Raw genomic sequence first — 21978 nt, 5'->3', positions numbered from 1 at the left:
AATTTTATTTCAATAAAAATACATTTTAACATCAAAATATACTTAAAGTACCAAAAGTAACTGTAAGTAGGATTGCTATAAGTACACGTCTTACTGATACCTCAACCATTTGAAATGTTAAATGATGGAGTAATAGATTTATTCAAGTACTGCAATTTTGAGGTTCTCAGTATTTCCATTTTCTGCTACTTTATACTTCTACTCCACTACATCTCAAGAGGGAAATATCATAGTTAAACATATGTTATTTTTTTATATGAACAAAGTACAAACATCATTTAAAATAGAGCTGCAACCATTAGTCCAAAAAGTAGAAAAGTAAAAGCACTCATTAGGCAAAATGGACAATTTCAGAATAATATATACCGGTATTATATTATTGAATTATAATTATTATTAATGCATTAATGTGTACATAACTTTAATGCTGCAGCTGGTAATGGTGGGGCTAATTTTAACTACTTTAATTTCTGAGTAGCTTGTGATCAACAATGTATTATGTCAACCTATAATAATAAATCATTTGTTGATTATATTTTGTATTATTAATCTGAATCTGAAGAGTAACTAAACTGCCTGTCAGTTAAATGTAGTGGAGTAAAAAGTGCAATATTTGCCTTTAAATTGTAGAGGAGTAGAAGTATAAAGTGGCAGAACATTTAAATAATTAAGTATATGTATGTGTATATGTATGTGTATGTAATGCATGTTGTATTGCATGTGCATATTGTATATTATAAATTGTATATTATAAATAATAATTTGCGCATATAAGAAAAGATGACAAATAAATGTACTTTAGTGCAGTATTAGAGTAAATGTACTTCAGTGCTAGATAACAGGGCAGATTTACCATCTAAATGGGGAAATACTACACAGTATTTGTATTTTATGCTAATTTATACTTCAATTTCACAGGAAAATATATTGTACTTTTCACTCCACTACATTTATTTGACAGCTATAGTTACATGTTACTTTACAATGTAGGATTTTTCATACAAAATAGCCAGCTAGAAAGCAAAATAGACAGTTTAACACACAGGTGATGATGTTAATGAGGAGGTAAATTACCTGTTCTGCTGCTTTCATGTTTGGTAATCTTCTCAGAAAGATGCTCGACATCCTGAAAGTTCTGGACCAGGTACCATCCCCTCCTCCGAGTAATAACACACAGGAAGAAAAACAAAAGAAGAGTCTTCTCTAACAAGCAATTCTGTTCCCAGCGGTTTGGTTGCCAGGGCGATGCTAGCTTCCGGTTTGGGCCTACAAAAAGATACCATATTAAGAGTATTATGTGTTATAGTGTTATTTTCTTTTTTTCTCGTAAAGCTATGACTTTATTCTCGTAATATTATTACTTTTTTTCTCATAAAGTTATGACTTTATGCTCGTAATATTACGACTTTTTTTTCTCGTAAAGTTATGACTTTATTCTCGTAATATGACGACTTTTTTTCTCGTAAAGTTATGACTTTATTCTTGTAATATTATTACTTTTTTCTCTCGTAAAGTTAAGATTTACTTCTCGTAATATTATTACTTTTTTTCTCGTAAAGTTAAGACTTTATTCTCGTAATATTAAGACTTTTTTTCTCGTAAAGTTATGACTTTCATCTCGTAATATGACGACTTTTTTCTCGTAAAGTTAGGACTTTATTCTCGTAATATTAAGACTTTTTTTTCTCGTAAAGTTATGACTTTATTCTCTTAATATTTTTACTTTTTTCTCGTTAAGTTATGACTTAATTCTCGTAATATTACGACTTTATTTTTCTCGTAAAGTTATGACTTTACTCTCGGAATATTACGACTTTTTTCTCGTAAAGTTATGACTTTATTCTCGTAATATTACGACTTTATTTTTCTCGTAAAGTTATGACTTTACTCTCGGAATATTACGCCTTTTTTCTCGTTAAGTATGACTTTATTCTCGTAATATTACAACCTTTTTTCTCATAACGTTATGACTTTACTCTCGGAATACTATGACTTTTTTCTCGTTAAGTTATGACTTTTTTTCTCGTATTGTTACTACTTTTTTCTGGAAATCTCCGAATACACTGTTTACCATTGGCAGAGCATTTTGGCAAATTTCGCTTGGGCGCTACCCGCATAATCAGCTGTGCTGCTCATCCCACAAATGCATGATCCTTACAAGTTGGACATCATTGTGAAGGTAAATAAACAGGCTTTCCAACGATGTAAAATACAATGCCAATTAGCATTGTAACAACAGAGAAATAATCCACCAAACACAAAGTTCCAAACTTTTTTTTCCGAGTTTATATACTGTTAGTTATATACTTGTAGCCCGCTTTTTAGTTTATGAAACTCTACTTTAAAGTATACTCTCAGTAAACTATTAGTTTAATAGTTTTTACTGCTTTGTTGTGGTTTATTAGCTGTATATCTATTTCTTGTGTATGTACATTGAGAACAACGAGTCAAATACTTTGTATGTGTACACATACTGATTCTAGTAACAGAAGAAATTACAATTATGGAGCAAACTCCTTGACTTTTAAGTTCATGACAAACAGGAGGACAAATTCAGATCAGAATGGCAAATGCGTTTTATTGACAACTCCTGGATCCACATGGGAAGCAAAATGGAAATCATTTCACATGTAAACATGTTTGTTTAAGGTCACTTGAATGTTTTGAGTGTTGGCAGGACACACAGACACACACACACACTGTAGCATGAAGAGATGTTATCCCACTGAAAGTCTTCAATAATATGTCAACATGATCGTATTACTAGGTTGCTTATGTAAAGCTCAGCATGCAGAAGAACTTTCCCAGCAGCCTTCATTTAAACACCAAAAATGATTTATCAGGGTCAGAATATATATATATTTCTTTTACTGTATAACGTTTAGGAGATTTCCATCACATCCTTCAGATGAGTCATGTTTAACACATCAGAGGCCTCGTAGATGAACAGCTTTTATGCCCTGAAGTAGGGATATCACACTTTAGAGAGCCAGTTGATGACCAAAACCGTTATAAAATATTGTTTTTTTAAATGCTTTAACGAAACAGAAAATTAATTGCCAACGATTTTAGTCATTTCAATCACTTATCAAGCAAAAATGGCAAAGATAGTCTGGTTCCAGCTTCTCAAATGTGATGATTTACTGCTTTTCTTTGTTTAATTTGTTGTCTGACTGAATAAATCCTTCAAACCCCAGCCCCTTCTCTCCCGTTCCCTTTTAAAAAAAAAAAAAAAGGGATTTATTTATTTCTATTATTTTTATTATTTATTTCTTTATTATTTAATTTTTTATATATATATTGAATTACTTATTTTTTCTTTTTTTTCCTGTGTTGTTGTTGCTGCTGTTATTATTCATTTTAATATTAGTATTATTGATTTATACTTCTTACTTTGCAGTTGTTTATATCTCTTTGTATCTCTGCATACTCCTGTGTCTTGGTCTATCTGCTAACTCACTGTCCATGCAAACACAAATAAAAAAACAGTCGAAATAGAAAACTGCGATGGACATTTTCACAATTTTCTGGCATTTTTTCAGAATAAACATCAGAAAATAATCATTAGTTGCAGCCCTAGTTTTAATTTACATTATTTGAATCTGTGGATTCATGTTAAGTTTAAATAATTACTGTTACTTCACTGGTGTTGTTAATTAATTTAAGAGCATGTCGTGTTGACAATCAACTGCAGATGTGTTGTAAAAGTTATTTTGGGCCGACATGTTCATTAGAGTCATATTAATAACTAAGGTTTCTGAATTGAAAGGTGCAATTTTATCTTTTTTAAAATTTAAAATCTCCAAATCACCTGATATTTTTGGACTGAGGCAGGAAACGTGAAGTCAATTTCACCCAGAAAGGACTGTTATAGAGCCTACTGGATGAGCGGTAACAGTGCTAACCACTGAGGGGCTGTTCTGTCTTTTAATTAAATGATTCATTAATTAGTGGAGCTAATGGAACTACCTTTCATTTAGGACCTATTTCTGGTGTGTAATTACTGCTGTGGGCTTTCATTTTCCCCAACACTCACCACTCATTTCCCAGTAAGTCTGAAGTGGCGTCTGCCTGTTCAAAGCAGCGTTTTTTTTTATTCCGCTTATGTAAATTTGCTTAAATCTCCTTCTCAAAACTGCCAGATTTAACTGCATATTCTTAATATAATATGGAGCACCAGAGTCAGAATTTCTTTTGGCAGATTAAGGCCAGAAATCCCCCCAAAACAAGCTGACAGACACACAGCGCTGACATTATCATTGCCCTTTAAAATGATCCAATGATGACATTGACAGTAGGCACTCTGCATTATGAGTACTTTTTCTTATGAGTACATTTTGTTGGTTCTGAATGCAGGACTTTTACTGGTATTGGAGTATTTATAGCGAGGATTGAAGTGAGTGAAGCAGCCGTTTCTGCTTTGTTTGCTGTGACTGAAGAAAATGTCGCACGGTCTTTTTAAACTATTGTTCTAGAAATAATGTTTCTACCGAACAGATTTGACACAAACACACAAATCGGATGTTCAGACGGTCGACCAGCTGGTCTGCTGCCAGCGAAAATATTCATCACATATACAGTTAAGTGGCTTCTCGTTCATACAGAGAGACGCTGGACTAATGTACTTGATATAAATATTTTAGCATGATTGTGGCTCAGCTGCATCATAAAGACTGGTGTCAAAATGTCCCTTAGGAATAAACCCAGCGCTGTATGTAATTCATTTCTTCTTAAATCATCAATCAATCATAATTTTAGCACCAAAATGATATGACTTATTGAGCCCAGTTAAAAATTAATGTGTATGAAGCAGTTTTTTTCACCCACTTTAGAAGACAGATGATTATCTCTCCCATCTGGACCAGTTAAACCAGTGACCTTACAGTCACACACCTGCTGGCATTAAGTGCTTTCATTACTTATCAAACATTTATTGCCTCTTTGAATCTGAACTGATGCGATGTCGCATCTCAAGCTTGTCTTTGTTAAAAAGGAATTCATGGTTTAAATTGATTTTTTTTCCTTATTTTTTGTTACTCAGCCGATTAGACTGTTGTCAGGCTATTAAATACGTGTTATCAGTCGCTATAAGCCCCATAGATGTGGGTCAATAGGGGCCTACTACACCCACTAGTAGGTTTTATCATCTATTCACATGGTAGATCACCGAAAAAGGTATAAAAGAACATGACAGCGACTTCTAGCGACCATAGTAATTATGACAGGAGCAAAAGTGGAAATCAGGCGCTGTAGTAGAGACAGTGTGGAGGCCGGGGACGATGGATGGGACACAAAACATAGGGTTTCACCCAGGAGACCGGAGTTTGCATCCCGTGTGAAACCAAAAATGTGTAGTTGTCTTTGTGTTTGTAGTTATTTTAACCCAAAACACTGTTTTTCCCTAAACCTAACCGTTTTTTTCCTGCCTAAACCTAAAGAAGTTGTAGTTTTATTGCCTAAACCTAAAGAAGTTGTAGTTTTATTGCCTAAACCTAACCGTTTTTTTCCTGCCTAAACCTAAAGAAGTTGTAGTTTTGTTGCCTAAACCTGAAGAAGTTGTAATTTTATTGCCTAAACCTAAAGAAGTTGTAATTTTATTGCCTAAACATAGAGAAGCCTTTTTGTTTGTGTTCAAAACGTAACATTTCATTCAGTTTTACATGTTAGAACGTGTTACTTTTAAGTTTCACTTTCACTTTTACAACGTAGTAGGTGTAGTAGGCCCCTAATGACCCACATCTATGGAGCTTATAGCGACCGATAGCGCCTATTTAATGGCCTGATAAGTCAATAACTGAGCCCGCTACAACCTAAAAATCACAAGTTGCGTTAATGCCTTAAAGAAATTAGTGCCGTTTAAACAAATTTGCATTAACACGTCATCGTGTTAACTTAATTCGTTTTTTTCCATCTTGTGTTAAGGATCTCTGGACCCCTCAAATTTATCTTTGTGGGGACTCAACCCATACATTGGGAACCACTGTTTCTAAACCACTTCGCAGTTACTTATTTATTTAATTCATCTGTTTTGGATGTTCTTGCTGGTTCCTCTGTTCAGCTCTGAGGTATATTTGACTTCTCCTGTGTATTTGTAACCTACTTAACTTATTGTGAAGCTTTTTCTGACTCACAGTCTGAATAGATAAAAAAATAAGGCTTTACTTCCATCAAATAGTTTGAATTTCAGTGTTAGTTGCTGTGTCCACACAGAAGCTGCTGTGTTATATAATGTTGATGAGTTGGTAAGTACAGCCTACGCTTCATGCGTATCAGCAGATTGAGACATTTCCATCTTTAACGACTCCAAAGCTTCATTATGGCCTTTTGGTTTAAAGGAGGCTGGAAAACATTAGAAAAAATGTCTCAAATCATTTAGCAGAAATTATTTTGGCCTCTGAAAGCAGCCGTCACAGCTCGTTCAGCACAAACGCCTACTCAGGAGATTTTATGATACTGGAACTAGACTCAAGTGACTGAATGTGTTCAAGATCACAGCTCTCTCGGGTTTTGAGTAAATACAAACAGGAAGACAAATTAACATGTTCTATTTCTAGATATCCTGATAACACTCAGACTCATAAGTCTTCAGTGAAATAAGCCATGCAGTGACTGAATCTGTCTTTAATTTTGGATCGACAACGGTTAGTTTTTAAAGTTTCTTGGGAGTTTCCAGAGGCGGCGAGTTGCGCTGGACGCCCCTGATTTGCATAAAGTAGCCTAGATCTCAACTTTATGCAAATGAGGAGCGGTCAAAGTGGCGGTCCGTCTTTTGAAACCAAGCCCCCAAGAAGAGCGCCGGTCGTTGATCCCAATTTTCGGAGTGGTCAAACGATGGTACTATAACTTCTGTGTCCGTCACGTGATGCCATTGGGCCCTAAAAGACTTTTTCCCGTAGACTTTCATCAGGAAAGAGACGTCTATAACTGGGATATTTTTTTTTATGTGAATCAACTTCCCAGTACGAACACTCTAATAGCCCTTATTTAAATCATTAGGTCACAAACTCACTAATAGCTGAATCCAGAGTTATTTCCCTTCCTCCGTTTATGTGAATGAGACCCAGACCGTGACGAAAGCGCAAGCCGCGACGGCGGCGTGACGGCTGTGACCGAGTCATGTGACCGAGCGGACTGCGCATGTCCGATGGGCCCAATGGATGCGGAAGATTGCCGGAAGATCCGGGTACTTTTCCAGACTGAGGTCGAGTCATTTTGGCATCATGCGCCACTGAGCAACTTTCATACGAATGAACGGGGCCCCGCCTCCAACGCTGTATCCAGTTCTCTTACTACAACCATGCTCGAAACGCAACGCTATGCTACCAGAATGCATTGCACGGCTGTCACTAGGGATGCACCGATTGCAAAATTATGGATCGATACTGATACCAATGTTTAAAATAATAAATTTGTCCGGTACCGATGTTTTGTTGTTATTTATTCCCCCTTTGGTGCCAGGGAAACCAAGACATCTTCATTATAAAAAACTGTCTTCACTCTTAGTCATTCAGCCTTTCATTCATATATTGAGCACAAATTAAATCGTACAAATTTATGAAACAAGCTTTAAAATAACCTTCTTTCACATGAAAAATAACTGCTTCAAAAGCCCCTTTAGCCTGAATACAACTACCTACTCAATGAGAGGGATTTATTACCTACTAGCCCAACAAAAACATGTTGTGAAACATAAATTAAATGTAATTAAATCAGCAGCTAACAACACAACATTTAGCCGGCACAAAATGATGCAACACAGGTAAACATCGGCCACAGTCAACGAGGCGAAAATCGTTCAATACCGATGTTAAGCCAATAAATCGGTGCATGCCTACTTCTTACATAGACAAAGAATGAGAAGCGTGGAACATGACGTGCCATTAGTCGATAAAGAATCGACAGCGCGAATCAAAATGATGAATAGTAAAATAAATGATGCATTCAGGGTATTTTAACGCATGCTGTTATTTCGCTGCTGGCTGTTATTTTTTCCTCCTCTCTGTGTAATGAGGTCAAAGATCAGAATCTCCCACAAGCTGACATTTCCTTCCTCGAGCCACGTGCGTCCAGTCACTCATACTGTACTGTATAGCAGCTGAACACACGAGCCGATGATGGAGATGACTCGACTTGGATATTATTAGCTCGTCTCCGCTCACTGCGGCGCTGATCAGCTTTGACATCGCTTGTAATCATCTGGTGCGAGCGCCTGCAGCAGCCGCGGCTCCTTCATCTCAGACGCTGCAGATGCAAATCATCTGAGATGTTTGAGGCTGTTTGGCTCAGTGAGTGGCAGCACTTTATTTTAAATTTAAATTCTAAAGCAACATTCATTTATCCATTTCATTACTGGGGAAAGAGGGCTGCTGGGATAAATCCTTAGATTAGAAAAAGAGACACACAATATAATAAGACCGGACAAACAGAACCACAGTCGCAGAAACAAGCACTTTACATATTCAGGATTAAAAAACACAGAAGCGTCCACTCGGACATGAATCATCTGGCCTGAATTAAATCCAAGAGAGTTGTTTTTTGAGGGGTGGATTTTTCAGACAGCATTACAACCTTCATTCGGTCAAATCTCACTGCAACAGAGGGGATGAGGTGTCGCTGTGGTTTATGGTTAGAGGGGAGGGGGGCGAGTCCATCTGTGCTACAGGTGAAGAAGCAGCACTGCTTTTGTTTTTCCTGAGTGGACACAGAACTGCATGTTTGGTTGGAGCCAGTGCCCAGTTACATCATAAAAATGGGTCTTTTAGCCATCAATAATAACTGATCGATTAATCTGGAAAATAATGAAAATAATTGTTAGTTGCAGGGCAGAAATGTAGAGCTAAAAAAAAAAAACAATATCTGATAAGAATTATTTTTTACCCAGAAATTGTGCATCTCTTGGCACTTCTTTCCTTTTATCGATGTAGCTTCATTCACAGATCTCAGCAGTTCGTTTATTAGATATAAACGACGGCCAAAACTCCATAAAAATGACCCACGTTATAAAATAAAACACCCTTTAAAGAAACCCTCAGAGCCTTGAAATGCATTTACAACTCTCCCTAATTTTAGAATATTTCCTCATTAAAATAAAAACAGATGTTTTCTGTAACTGGGCACCGGCCTGAAAAAGGCATTTTCATGTATTTTATCAAGCCGTAGTAAGCATGCACTTATATATGAGTTATTAATGAGCAAAACGTTTGTTCAAGAGCAGAACCATCGACAACTACAATCCAGAGCTTTTCCCTTTAAATGGTGGAGGATGAAGAATGAGAAAAAAAGGAGGGTGAGATGAGCAGGAAGCCTCCTAAACCTCCTTATATTCGACTGTGGGCTGCAGAGCGCCGGCGTTCTCATAGAGATTAAATTCCCCTCACTCTGCATCAGTTCGGAGGAGGAGGAGGAGGAGGAAGAAGAGGAGGTTGGGGGGGGGGGGATAAAAACCCTGGCTGCCTTGAAAGAGAGAAGCAGCTCTTCATTTAGCACGGTAAACAAGAAGCTTTGAAGTCAGCCATTTAAAATAGGATTTACATGAATAAATAAATGGTGTGAGCTCCAACACTGTTCATGAAATCACACAAGAAGGCAGACGGCTCATCTGTGACGCCGACACACGACAATGCAAATAATACCGACAGGTTATTATGGTCTGGGGATTATTAATAAATACCACCTGCTCCGTTTGTTGTTGTTTAATGTCATCATTCATGTTCTTGGGAATGTTTCCAAGTATGAATGTTAATATTTGATGAGATGAAGAACAATGAGTTTCTATTAAACATCACTTTATTGATGCCGTTATTCACTCTTCTCGTCTCACATAACCTCTCTGTTGTGAAGTTGTATGAATGAACGATGAGATCCTTTTTTTTTGTTTTCAAATCGGCGTTGAAGATGTGCTTCACAACCTTGTGCTTCACATCCCTCCATGTAAGGTATAAAAAAAATAATAATAAAATTAAAAACAATAAAAACGTCCTCCCTAGGGATGGGGTTCGATAGCGTTTTATCCTCTTATCGAATCTCTGGTTTACCTTTAAACATTTAAAATAACCTTTTGTTGGTTGAAGAGGCAGAAACGCTTCAGTCTTTAAATGGCAGCCTAATTCATGTTCACAACCTGCACCTGAAAATGAGGCGAGCAGCGTCATATATGAAATGTATAAAACTCATTTTAGCCATCGCAGTCTGAACATTTATTAGCTGCAGCTGATTTAACCGCTCATTTCACAATCAGAAGCTGCTACCTACAGATGACTTAGAGTTGTAGGTGGAAGGAGACAAGCCGCCGTTAATGCGGTGTCACCTCACTAAACGTAAACCCACGTATAATATAACTGTAATGTATGTAAAAGGATTTCATTTTTTAAGCACCTTTGCTTAAGAAATCTGTCCAGTAGATCCTGCAGAACCGTTTACATATCGAAAATATGGTCATTAAATGTCAATTAAATAAAGATTATCTACAATTATTACACGGCTTTGTTGAATACTTGATTCTGATCAGCGTTCTACGGTCTGTTATATCTTTATAGCAGACCGTTGCTATGTATAACAGACCGTTGCTATGTATAACTGACCGTTGCTATGTATAACAGACCGTTGCTATGTATAACTGACCGTTGCTATGGGCGCAGTTCTGATCTTGGATTCCGGAGGACCATTTTGTGTTAAATTATTGATTTCTTCAGTGAGTAGCTGTGTAATAAGCGGGATAATGTACAGCTAGCAGGTCATTGTCGTGAAATAAACCCTGACAGGGCGATGCGGCAACCCAACGCGATGCTGAGGGGTCTTGCATCGCCCTGAAGGCCGGCTCGCTGTACATTATCCCTCACATGATAAACTTTTAACTGTATTTAGTTCTGTAGTTAGAGCCAAAAGACACTACTCCTTAATCTCCATTATTATTAAATCTTCATGTATCTATTGTATTCTGAACGCCGTCAATTAAGGTGGAGGCCGACGGTGCGCCGCTAACCACCCCTCATATCTCTCGTTAGCTCGGAACTCTCATGTTTCCGATTTTTATTAAATGATGCAATTCTTTTGTTTACAACGGAAGAAATCATGAAGTTTGATGATTTTAAATCATGAAATTTAGTCATTTGTGCTGGGTTCAATTAGTTACTCAGACAGAAGCGGCATGTTAATGTTATTTTTCCCTCAAATCTGTGTCATAATTAATTTCAGAATAACTTGACTGAGGGTGATTAACTCAAATATCTCTGCCGCCACTCTCGGTGTAATTATGCTTCACTCTGCTATCGCAGTAATGGCGACGTCGCTCAAATAGCAAACACATAAATCAGCCACCGGATTCTCCTAAATGTTTTCCGTTTTAAATAAAAGATAATAATGAGAGATAAGAGGTTTGATAAGAGATTCGTTAGAGTCGGAGCTTAGCGAGTCCGGCTATCGGAGCCCATCCCTAGTCGTCCCTCTGAGTCCTGTCACCTGCCGCCTCGCTGTCTCTGCTCTGGTTACATGTGTGTGTCATGGATGGAGAACAGAAACGGACGTCTGCAGTGCTGCCGGTCTCTGGGTCAGTCTTTGCTTACATGATTGTGACAGCCACTGTTTGGTTCCATGTCTCGGAAGACCTCTCAAACCGGCTTTTCATCCTACTCACATCGAGCTTATCGGTACGGCGGTTCAGGCTGTTGAGGGTTCGGCCTGTAAAGCTGCTGCATTCTCACCGGCCGCCCGTTAGCCGGCCAGCCGCCCGGTAGCTGTCCGATGACCCTGAGGCCGACAGGCTGGCCGTGTCCTGGGTGATGGTTGCTGGGGCTGAGGATGTGGGTCTGACCCAGCTGGGGTTCAGGTGAGGGGGTGCAACTCGGATGGCCTGGAGCCGAGGCAGGGGGAGACACGGGGTAATGAGGGACGAGGATGGCCGGCGTGAGGCCGTAGCGTACCTGGAACACTCTAAGAGGTCCCTGCGCTACGAAGCCGTTGGGCCGCTGAGGCTCCTGAGGCAGCTCCGAGTCCTTCTTCACCTCCTTGCTCTCCTCCGCCCTCTTGCTTTTGCTCGGCTGCCGCTTGGCCTGCGCGACCTCCTGCATCTTCTCCGCCTGAGCCCGGCGGATATGATACGTCTTCCTTGAGCTTTGGAACTCATCCAGGAACTCATCCAGGCTCACGTTTCCCTCCATGAACTTCTCCAGCAGCTCCTGTGAAGCGGGGCAGACAAATAAACCGACATGAGCGGTCAGGACAACACACAAAGGGAGGTCCGACCGCGGGGAAGCGTTCAAACAAACTCCTCCAAGAATAAAGAGGATTTAATTAGCTCTGGGATGTTTACCCATGAACTCTGGCACAGTTTGTCGGCTACAGTATTTCACTGTAAGTATGTTTTATGCTGCTTAACAAAAGGTCCATGTGCTGCAACTGTTACTTTTGGCAACGCATGAAAGCCGTGTGATCCGTCTCTGTATGTGTTCCCAGGATGGAAGAAGCTGAACATTGAGGACAGAAGTTATATATGTGACGTAATCACTGCATGAACCACAGCGATTGTTTAAAAGACAAGTCTGATTTAGTTTTACAGGCCTCAGACTTAAAAGAAGTCATTTAATTACATTCTGGGAAAGAGGGGAATAAATAAAGTGCTTTATGTGTGTTCTGTTTCCTTTTTTTTTTTTAAATGGAAACGCCCACTCAGCTGTTAGCAAAGAGCAGTGATGTAGGTTACCACAGTAAGCGAATCAATTAGGTTATAAATGATGTAAATGCTCTAGCTGAGTCAAGTGGAAATAACTGAAAGGGTTAGTACAGATTTAAAGTGGGGTTGTATGTATACTCCCGTGTTCTGCAAGGTAAAATTACTGTTTTTGAGAATGTAGTCTGGTGGCTTTGAAGAGAGCGATATAACGGCTTCAGTTCCCACATCAGAAAGGGCTGTCTGACGGCGAGGTAAAGCTGCTGTGGAGTTTAAGTGTACACTATATTTAGAATATTATCACCGCTTTACCTCACCGTCAGACAGCCCTTTCTGACGGGGAATTGAAACCGTTATAACGCTCTCTTCAAAGCCACCAGACTCCATTCACAAAAACAGTATATTATACCTCTCAGAACATGGGAGTTGCTGCTCTACGGCAACATCGATCGGTTAGTTTGTGTTATTTAGTGACCTTGGTGTTTTAAACGGTTAGTTTGGATTCATATCTAATCACCTGCCAAGCATTTTTAGAACAGTTTCCAATGACGGCTTCTCAGTTGGCATCGATCGGTTAATTTGTTTGTGTTATTGTGTGACTTTCTGATCTGAACTAACGTGGCGTCCACAGTAGTACATTGCTTAGCTTCCTGTCGGTACTCCTGTACTGTATGTGATGTTAATACACTGACTATAAGGATGTATATATACCGTACATGTAGCAGCGTCATCATGCAGAAACCTACGTCGGGGGCGTGGGAAAACGTTTTTAGAAGGGCTTAAAGGGAAAATAGCATTTTAATGCTAAAACATACGTACTTTGACCAAAATGTGAATGTTTAGATTTGAATACATAAAGAACACCACAGGGAAGCTACAGAATGATATAAACACCTACAAAATAATGGACCTGTCCTTTAAATAGTAAAAGATGCCGTTGGCTTTCTGCAGTAACCTGCTTTCTTTAGACATCATATAAATGAGGTTTCCATATTCGGGGTGAGGGATTAGAGGAACACATTTCAGCTGGTGGAACCTGATTTCATGGTCACGTACAAACATAAACAGGGTTTTTACAAAAACAAACGTGCATGACAAAGACTTGGTTCAGGTAAAGTATCGCTGTGAGATCAGTGTGGTGGGATGAAAGAAAACAGCTCAGCTGTGTGTTACTGTATTTCTGATAATTTCATGCTCTAGAAGTCTAAATGTGTCGGTTTCCAGCTTACTATTTGTAAAACTCTGACACATTTATACTGTGACTGTACTGCCAGAGTGAATGATTGAAAAAACAAAACTGTATTTATGGCCTAATAATGAAGGGTTCTCCAGCAGATATATGGGTATCTTTTGTTAGTTACTGTGAATAAAGAGATGTGTGTGGAGAAGATGAATTATAAACGATTAATTGGTTGTTAATAAGGATATTATTTTGTTGACAAAAAATCTGCACTGACTAAATTAAAATGCTACTTCAGGACAAAACTATGACCGAGTTTATGAATAACTGTATTTAAATTATTTATAATAATTCCCCTCCATAAAAATTATAATTAAAAAACTGACTGACACGATATGTTCATCTGCAACTAACGATTACTCTGGTGAATATTTTCTCAATTAAGCGATTATTTGGTCCACAAAATGTCCATCAACTGTCCAAAACACAAACATTTCCAGTTTAATACACAAAAAAGCAAAACAAATCTTCACATTTCTGAAGCTGGAATCATCAAAAGATTAATTTTTGCTAGAACAAATGTCTTAAATGATTCATTGATTATTATAATTGCTGCCACATACTTTTCAGTCGATGGACGGATCGATTGTTTCTGATCTAAATGTGTAGTCTGTAACCTGATTTCTCCCCCTGACCTGGTTTCTCCTCACTGACTGACTGCTGCAGACTGACCTGCTGTCTAACGGGGTCTATTAATGAGGGCAAAAATCTGGTGAAAAACAAAATAGTAGATACGGATGTGTAGAAAAGTACTGAAACAGGAGAATTAAAGGAAAAGTTTGGCTTTATTTTATTTGTCGTGTTTTCTCTTATCAAACCTGGCCATGTTCTTCTGGAATGAAGCTAAGTGGTGAGTGAGAGTGATGTGAAAATGGTCGTCAAACGGCGCTTTGTTTCATGTACGTATCATAACAACGGCTTGTATATCCGCCGTCCTCGGTCTTCCGGTTTCCCTTTTTAAATGATGAATACAGACTATCACGACCTGCTGGTGTGGAGAGTTATTTCCTCTCACGCAGGCGCAGAACGTACGTGCTAACTGGCTGTCGGCTGGAGTCTTTGCGGTGTGTTCAATTGCAACTTGTCGGCCAAGACAAAGGCGACGTGAGGCGACGCAACAGTCGACCTTCATTGTTTCTAGTTCATGATGTGGGCTTGGTGCGTCTGGGGCTTAATAGAAACAAAAAAAACTGGTTTCCTTTATCAGATTAAGGAAATAAGAGAAACCTGGTGAATGCAGCAAGATTTCTTCCAGAGAATCCTTCATTATTAAACCGTACACAAAGTTAACCAATTTTCTAAAGGGTGTTTTTTGTGCGTGACAACCACGACAAGAGAAGACATCACTTTGGCAGCAACCTGACAGCTTCAGCAGAGAAAATTAAGCTGTGAATTTGAGGCAAAACCCAAAACCGGTCTGCTCTGTGCGCCCTCAGCTCTGCACAAATCTGCACAAATACAGTCAAAACAAGCTTTAAAAGGCTGGGGGGTCATTTAAACCACGGCAGCCCTCTGGTGAGTGATTTATAGCAGCAACAACAAGATTAACTTTTGTTTCCTTCATCAGATTTCTGTTTTCATGTCGGTACCTGACGAGGAATCTTCCTAAAGAGGGAACTTGTTTGACTTTAGGCGACAGAAGAACAGAAGAAGAAGAAGAAGAAGAAAAAGAAGAAGAAGCTGTTTGGCCGGAGTCTTCAAAGGGCTGGGATGTTTGTCTCTGACACCGAGGCCGAGGGAAGACAAGCTTTCCTTCCCACATTTTCACGGTCACAGTGGCACTGCTGTGATTATACTTCTGAATTCTGAAAGATGTTTTGGAAACTGCTGCATTTCTCGTCACGGCATTCAAGATGTTTTTTTCACTGGAGCAGCGACCCTCTGAGGGCTGAATCTCAAACAAGAGAGATCAGAAGAGATAGTCACAGAAGAAAGAGACATTACAGAGATATCTTTGTCTTGAATCAGGTCTGCTTTAAACACAAAGCTTCAGTTAGACATACATATATTTTAAACTGAGTGTATTCATCTAGAAAATCGAAGGTTTAAAAAAGCAGAACCGTACCAAACATTAACATAAACAAATGTGCCGAGGCTGAGCGAGGCTGTTTGTCATGTGCTGGGTGTTGCTTAATCAATCAGTGGGGACAGCCGCTCTAATGACTGAGTCATGGCGGTATTGATCGGTGGGGGAGGTATGCCGAGCGGATCAATCTGAGCCCGGAGCAGCCGTGTGGGTTTCATCTGCCTCGCTGTCCGGATCAAGGCCAGAACATGCAGGATTTAAACAGAACCACATAATAATGAATCATGTTAACAGAATTGTTATTGTTGTCATTAATTATTGTAATCCTGCAGCTGAAGCTTTGTGTACATAATGCAGGACAAAGATAAAGGATGCAGACTGTTTTAAGCCAACAAGGACCTTTCTCAAGTCTAGTTTTATGTGCTTTATGTTTACACAGTGTTGGCAGCACCGGAGCAGCTAAAGTACGGAGGATCCATTGAGTTACATTGTGTTGCTCAGTCTCTAACGTTATCACGATGTGTTCAAATGTAATCGTGTAAAATGTAGTTTTCGGGGAGAAACTTGAATAAATCCAGTTTTTTGAAGGAGATGTTTTCACAGCATATAAAATAGATATTATAATAGATAATTATGACCTGCTTAACTTCCTAAAACTGGCTCTAAGCAGATTATAATATATAATTAAAACTGCTAATGTCAGGATTTTTTGTAATCAATAAAAATACAATCTTTTGGAGGGTTAGGGTTATGGATTTCCTAATCATTTGAATTGTGGTATTATGTAAATACCACTATAGATGACAATAACAAAATAAAAGGACATTTAGATTTAAAAACAACAACAAAAACGATCTGTATCGGCCGATATGGCTACTCAACAATTAGCAATCTGTATCTGCGGCAAAAAAATGTGATCGGGGATCTCTAAAAGTTATATTTGATCCCTTTTGTTTTGTGATCCGTTGCACCCCATTTTGAACAGTAACGCATGATTTGATCTTGAAAGTGGATCCACAAGAATCATTTATTCTAAACTGAGTGGATTGTTTGTATTTTTATGTGACTGAATGAAAGAAAACATCAGAAATGCTCCTTTAGCCTCGGAGTCTCTGAGTGGGCAGCGGGATGTTGTGTGTGTGTTTGATTGACAGCTGAGCCAGCAGGAGACACACAGCAGTAAACCGCCGCTGACAGACAATCGTTTAGCATCAAAACTGAACAATGTTGACACTTGATGGAGATGTTGTAAAGCTGTTTAAAAATATAATCCTTCAGATTTTTATCATATCGTAAATCACATATTTGACATTTATTCCACAAGTAAAAGTATGGCTACAGCGATTTATATAAATATACTCACATAACTAAATCGCTGACATTTATTACTAATCTTCTATCTCATTTGTGCCTTATTTATTCCTTGTAAATATGTGTGAAGTGTTTTTACACGATGCACCATTTGAGGTTGACGCAACTGCAATTTCGTTACGCCTGTATAATGACAATAAAGTTCTTGACTGAATCTTGAATAACAGTAAACATCAAATTTTCATCATGCAATATAAACTGACACAGGAGTTGCTTGTTTTCTGCTGTATTTCTAAAAAGTAGCTGCTTAAAGCGACTTTCCTATCCCCCCACTGATCTGTAATAGCTGTCATTTTGAACTGAACTCTGATACTTGTATTGTTAATAAGACTTTTTTAACATTTTCATATTATTTTGTAGCACTCACTGGGTGTACATGACTTTAGTTGTCGTCAACTACTCCCTACTTCTTGCAGGGGTAGCGGGAGACATTGCCACTGGTACAATACTGCACTGTGCTAAAACCAGTCGGTCACACCGGCTTGGTCTGCGGTCACAGAGACGCCCCGCGGCGACACATTTCCTCTGTCCCACACTCAAAGATTTCCCCCCAAATGTTTGTTTGATTTCTAACAAAATGTGTCATGATGAGTCCACGATTGTTTTTTTACATCTCCGTCTGCGCTCAGCGTCTCCTCTCCTCATCCTTCTGAGTGTGCGAGTGTAGGCGGTACGTTTTGCTGGCCCTCTCTCCCTAAACGGCAGCGTTTTGAGGCTGATGTGTCCGTGTATTACGCACCGCCTCTCTGACAGTAACCAGGTGCAAGCCTGTTCGTAATGCAGCCTCCAGAGGATTCCTCGCAGCTCCTTTTGGTGCGAGCAATACAGTTTTCACTATTTATCAACACACGTTTATCATATTTAATGTTTATTATAATATGATGAATGTTTATCATTTGAGGGGGAGCACAAAAGCTCAATTGGTGCAAAAAAACGGAGCGATTTGTCTACAACGATGCATAGTGTTGACTCGTGGTTTTCATGGTTGACTATTCTGTCAAACCCCTACTGGGTGAACAGTTTTCACTGTTTATTGTCCTACTTAGATGGAGCGGTGACCTGCTTGGATGGGATATGGTTTGTTCATTTGTCCAGTCTTTTAAATGTTAACATCCATCTCAAACACGGCCACATTTTCTTCCCTCGGCTTTCAGAAAAATGGATTCACAAGAATACTTTCATTGAGACAAATGTTAAGCCCTTCTTCAATATTTTGTGAACTAATGCTGCCTCATGCCCGAGAGAAATGAACATTTAGTATGCAGAGAATGGCAGTTAGGTAGCGGTTCCTCCTGAATGCAGAATTGGAGAACACATGTACAGTATGTGGAGGGATTGCTGCAGATGGTGGGAGTGGGTTTAGTCGCTCACTGTATGTATGTGTCTCATGTCTTTAGAGATCAGATTGCACAGAAGTGGGTGGGCTGCTAGACTGCAGGCTTTTCAGGAACCATCCACAACTGTGCTGCCAAAGTGATGCAACAACGTGTTTGATTCTCAGCAAGAACCAGAGGAGAGAAAAAAGAGCTCCATTGTAGAAGCAATTTGGCTGTGTTTTTGTTACCTCTGAATGCTCCTCAGCACGCGCCACCTCTTCCTGCAGGAGGTTCTGCGCCGTCTGCAGGCTGTGCTTCTCGGCGTGAGGCTCTGCAACGACAAAGAAACATCAGTGATGCATGCGGAGGGAGGAAGATGAGGTCTGAGCTGGAAGAAAAATCCAGTAACCAAGAAACCGCAGCAGAGAAAATTATTTTCCAAATCACAAAAGAGCCTTGAGGGTATGTGCTGACGAGGAGATGGCGGTGATGGGGTGGACAGTTGTTGGCCAGAAAAAAGGGAAAACAGGGGTTGCAGATATTAAACTTTTAGCTATTTTGGGAAGCTGGTCTTAGTTTGGTTTGACCACAAAACCCATTTCAGAGTCTCATTTTTGCCATCTACTCACATTACTTTCTAAGATGCACCAGTTTGCAGTCAATAAATCTATAAAACTTCAACAAACAATCAGTCCTCCATGCTCTCTACTTCAACAAGAACGCCTGTGAGCTTCATGTTCACACACAAATACCATGTTTGAATTATTTATGTTCATGTCAATATAATAAAAAATGCAAGGCGCCTTAAGACAAAGATCGAGGCAAGCAGCTCAGAAAACCACATCAAGTATAATATGCCACAGAACATTCAAAGCAGCTTATGTCAACATTAAATCAGGATAAAGCAAGCAGTGACACGATGTCATTGTGATGCATTAGGTCAGAAAACTATCAGGAGACACTGATGAATACTGAATGCTCAGTGATGGGTGCTCGCGACGACATTTCCACCTTTGTTTTCTCTTCCATATGAATTTACCTAACCTGGAGGTTTATTTAAAACCAGTACCATGTTGTTATTACTGATAGGAACGGTCGTCAAAACTACAAAATGTGACCGAAGTTGTAAAAGAAAATGAAGGAAATCCCCAGAGCCTTGAAATATATTAATAAATGTTACTTATCTAATATTTCCTAGGGACATGACTTATGTTAAATTAAAACAAACCTTTGCTGTTGATGGAAATCTTAAGAGATTTAAGATTGGGTGGCTTAGTGGCCTCGGGGTTAAGGTGCCGACCATGAACCACAACATTTTCATTTCCTGTCATCTCTCTACTCCTAATAAAGCTAATAAAGCTAATAAGTAGAGGATTTCATACTGTGATGGAGAGTTGAAGCTCAAGGAGGCAATTAAAGCCGAGTTTCCACCAAAAGTTCCTGGGACTTTTGGATCACTAAAGAAGGAACTAAAAGGTTCCTTCAGCCTGCTGTTGTCCGCATTTCCACCGCGGTCTAAAGGCCGGCGTAGATTAGACAAATTAGTCCGCTGACGTATGAAAAATCAACACGACATGAGACGAGGGCTGCTGGTGGTCACAGCGGTAAACACTCTCTGCAGCCTGCAGTTGGTGGAAGAAAAAACAGTTTTGTCTCAGTACGACGACGTTTACTGCTGCATATACTCACTGATGCACGTTGAATGTAATGAATGAAATGAAACTAAGAGCGTCTGTCTCCACAGTAAATCATCTGTTGAGCGTTTAATTGTTATTTATGCTTTAGAACGTCACCACCGTGAAACAATCAGAAAAAAAGTTTTCTTTCTCTCATTCACCGCATTGCCGCACTACATCTCCCTTTTCTAACGTTACCGCTCACCCTCGCGATCTCTCTCTCTCTCTACTCCTCTGTCGGTTTTAAAATGAGTTGGGAAGCCGACAGCAGAGCCTAACTTTACTTTCAAGGTTATGAAACTAAGAGAAATGCTCTCCCCTCGTCCTAAATCGATACTAGTAGAGTACTTCCTTGTTTTATGAATGAAGCGGTACCTGAGCTGAAGCAGTGGCGCAGTGTGTGTTCGAAAGTTCCTCTACTTTCAGAAAGTACTACCCCCCTGACCAATGTCTCTGTGGTGGAAACACAATGAGTTCTTCAAAAGGTTCCTAGTCAAAGAGGAAAGTTCCTGTGGTCGAAACTGAGCTTAATGTACTTCGTCAAACTACGCCAAAAAATGCACTCCTTCTCTGAGTCATAGCTCAGTAAAGATGAACAAAGATTCACACAAGTTTCTTCGAAATAAGCATGAAAAAAGCATAAAAAAATAACAACCAAGACCAAAACAACCAAAAGGGGGCAGCCCTATCTATTATTTATTTTTGACTTTCTTTATTCAGCTACTTATCTCTGTCCTTGTGCTGCTGCAACAACCAAATTCCACCTCAGGGGATCGATAAAGACTCTTATCTCATCTTAAAAAAACGGGGCTCAAATCGAGGACCAGCTTGGGATTTACTTATTTAATCATAACAAAACAAAATGTACACTTGCATACACACAGGGAGCCCCGCTAACACCATGCCTAAGTGACGACCAGCAGAAACAGGGAGAAACGGCCTCAGCCTGCTTGATAAATATGTATGTGAGTGCAGCTCGTACGCAGCATGTGTTCACCTCCTGGGGATCGCGGTCGGTCGTCATTATGAACAGGCTTGACCCAGCTGACTGCAAAGTGTGTCTTGTCCCTCCAAGAGATGCTGCGACAGTCTTGCTAACCCCCCACGTATCTGACTGGGTTCACTGGAGACTGAGGGGCAAAGAAAGGTCACAGTAATGACTCTAATGACTCCGAGCCTCTGGGGGAAATCTCTACAGATAGAGAATGGACATTGTGTGCAGGCGGTTGTAATTCAGGTTTCTCTTTAAATGCTCGTCACTGAAGTAATGCACCTTGGCAGCCGAATCGGTCACATAGATCTTTAAAAGGTGATAAAAAGAAGAAGACAAAAAACAGAAGACATTGAATTTCCTGGCTACAGTTTTTCCTCGGTTTGATTTATTAGTATGATTTTGTGTGCCAAGCGTCCTTGGGTTTCTTGAAAGGCGCTATATAAGTCCAATTTATTATTATTATTATAACATTTCGGCTTCAACAAACCTCACAGTACGTTCTGCTCTCTAACGCCGTCGCCTCAGCATTAATAATCCATCGCTCCACGTTACATTCCAGCGTTCTGGCCATCATTGTGTGAACACGGAGGAAGCATGCATTAAGCAGAGGCTTCGCTCATGACCCCACACAGCAGATGTGGGGAGATGGGGGTGTAATGAGAGGTGACAGCCAGGCAAACAAATACTCCTA

The 21978-nt window shown here is 39.5% G+C and overlaps 1 protein-coding gene across 2 annotated transcripts in view; it reads right to left on the bottom strand.

Annotated features, from left to right (window-relative positions):
• Nucleotides 1–3019: 3019 nt before the first annotated feature.
• Nucleotides 3020–21978, bottom strand: part of vps37d (VPS37D subunit of ESCRT-I) — a 38039-nt gene continuing 19080 nt past the window's right edge. Inside the window, exons 3-5 of one of the 2 annotated variants that reach the window (XR_012590376.1) lie at nucleotides 18866–18948; nucleotides 5608–12173; nucleotides 3020–5462 (exon numbers count right to left, since the gene is read on the bottom strand). Coding sequence is in view for 1 of the 2 variants with exons in the window: in XM_074611337.1 (XP_074467438.1) it covers nucleotides 11640–12173; nucleotides 18866–18948 (617 nt within the window). In the remaining variant the exon portion in view is untranslated. Of the gene's footprint in view, nucleotides 12174–18865; nucleotides 18949–21978 lie in introns of both variants that reach the window. The other variant, XM_074611337.1, reaches the window with a different exon arrangement.

Source organism: Sebastes fasciatus, chromosome 16 (assembly GCF_043250625.1).
Source record: "Sebastes fasciatus isolate fSebFas1 chromosome 16, fSebFas1.pri, whole genome shotgun sequence".
Lineage (NCBI taxonomy): Eukaryota > Metazoa > Chordata > Actinopteri > Perciformes > Sebastidae > Sebastes > Sebastes fasciatus.
The sequence above is the reverse complement of the archived record's forward strand: the minus strand, read 5'-3'. Positions and strand labels throughout refer to the sequence as shown.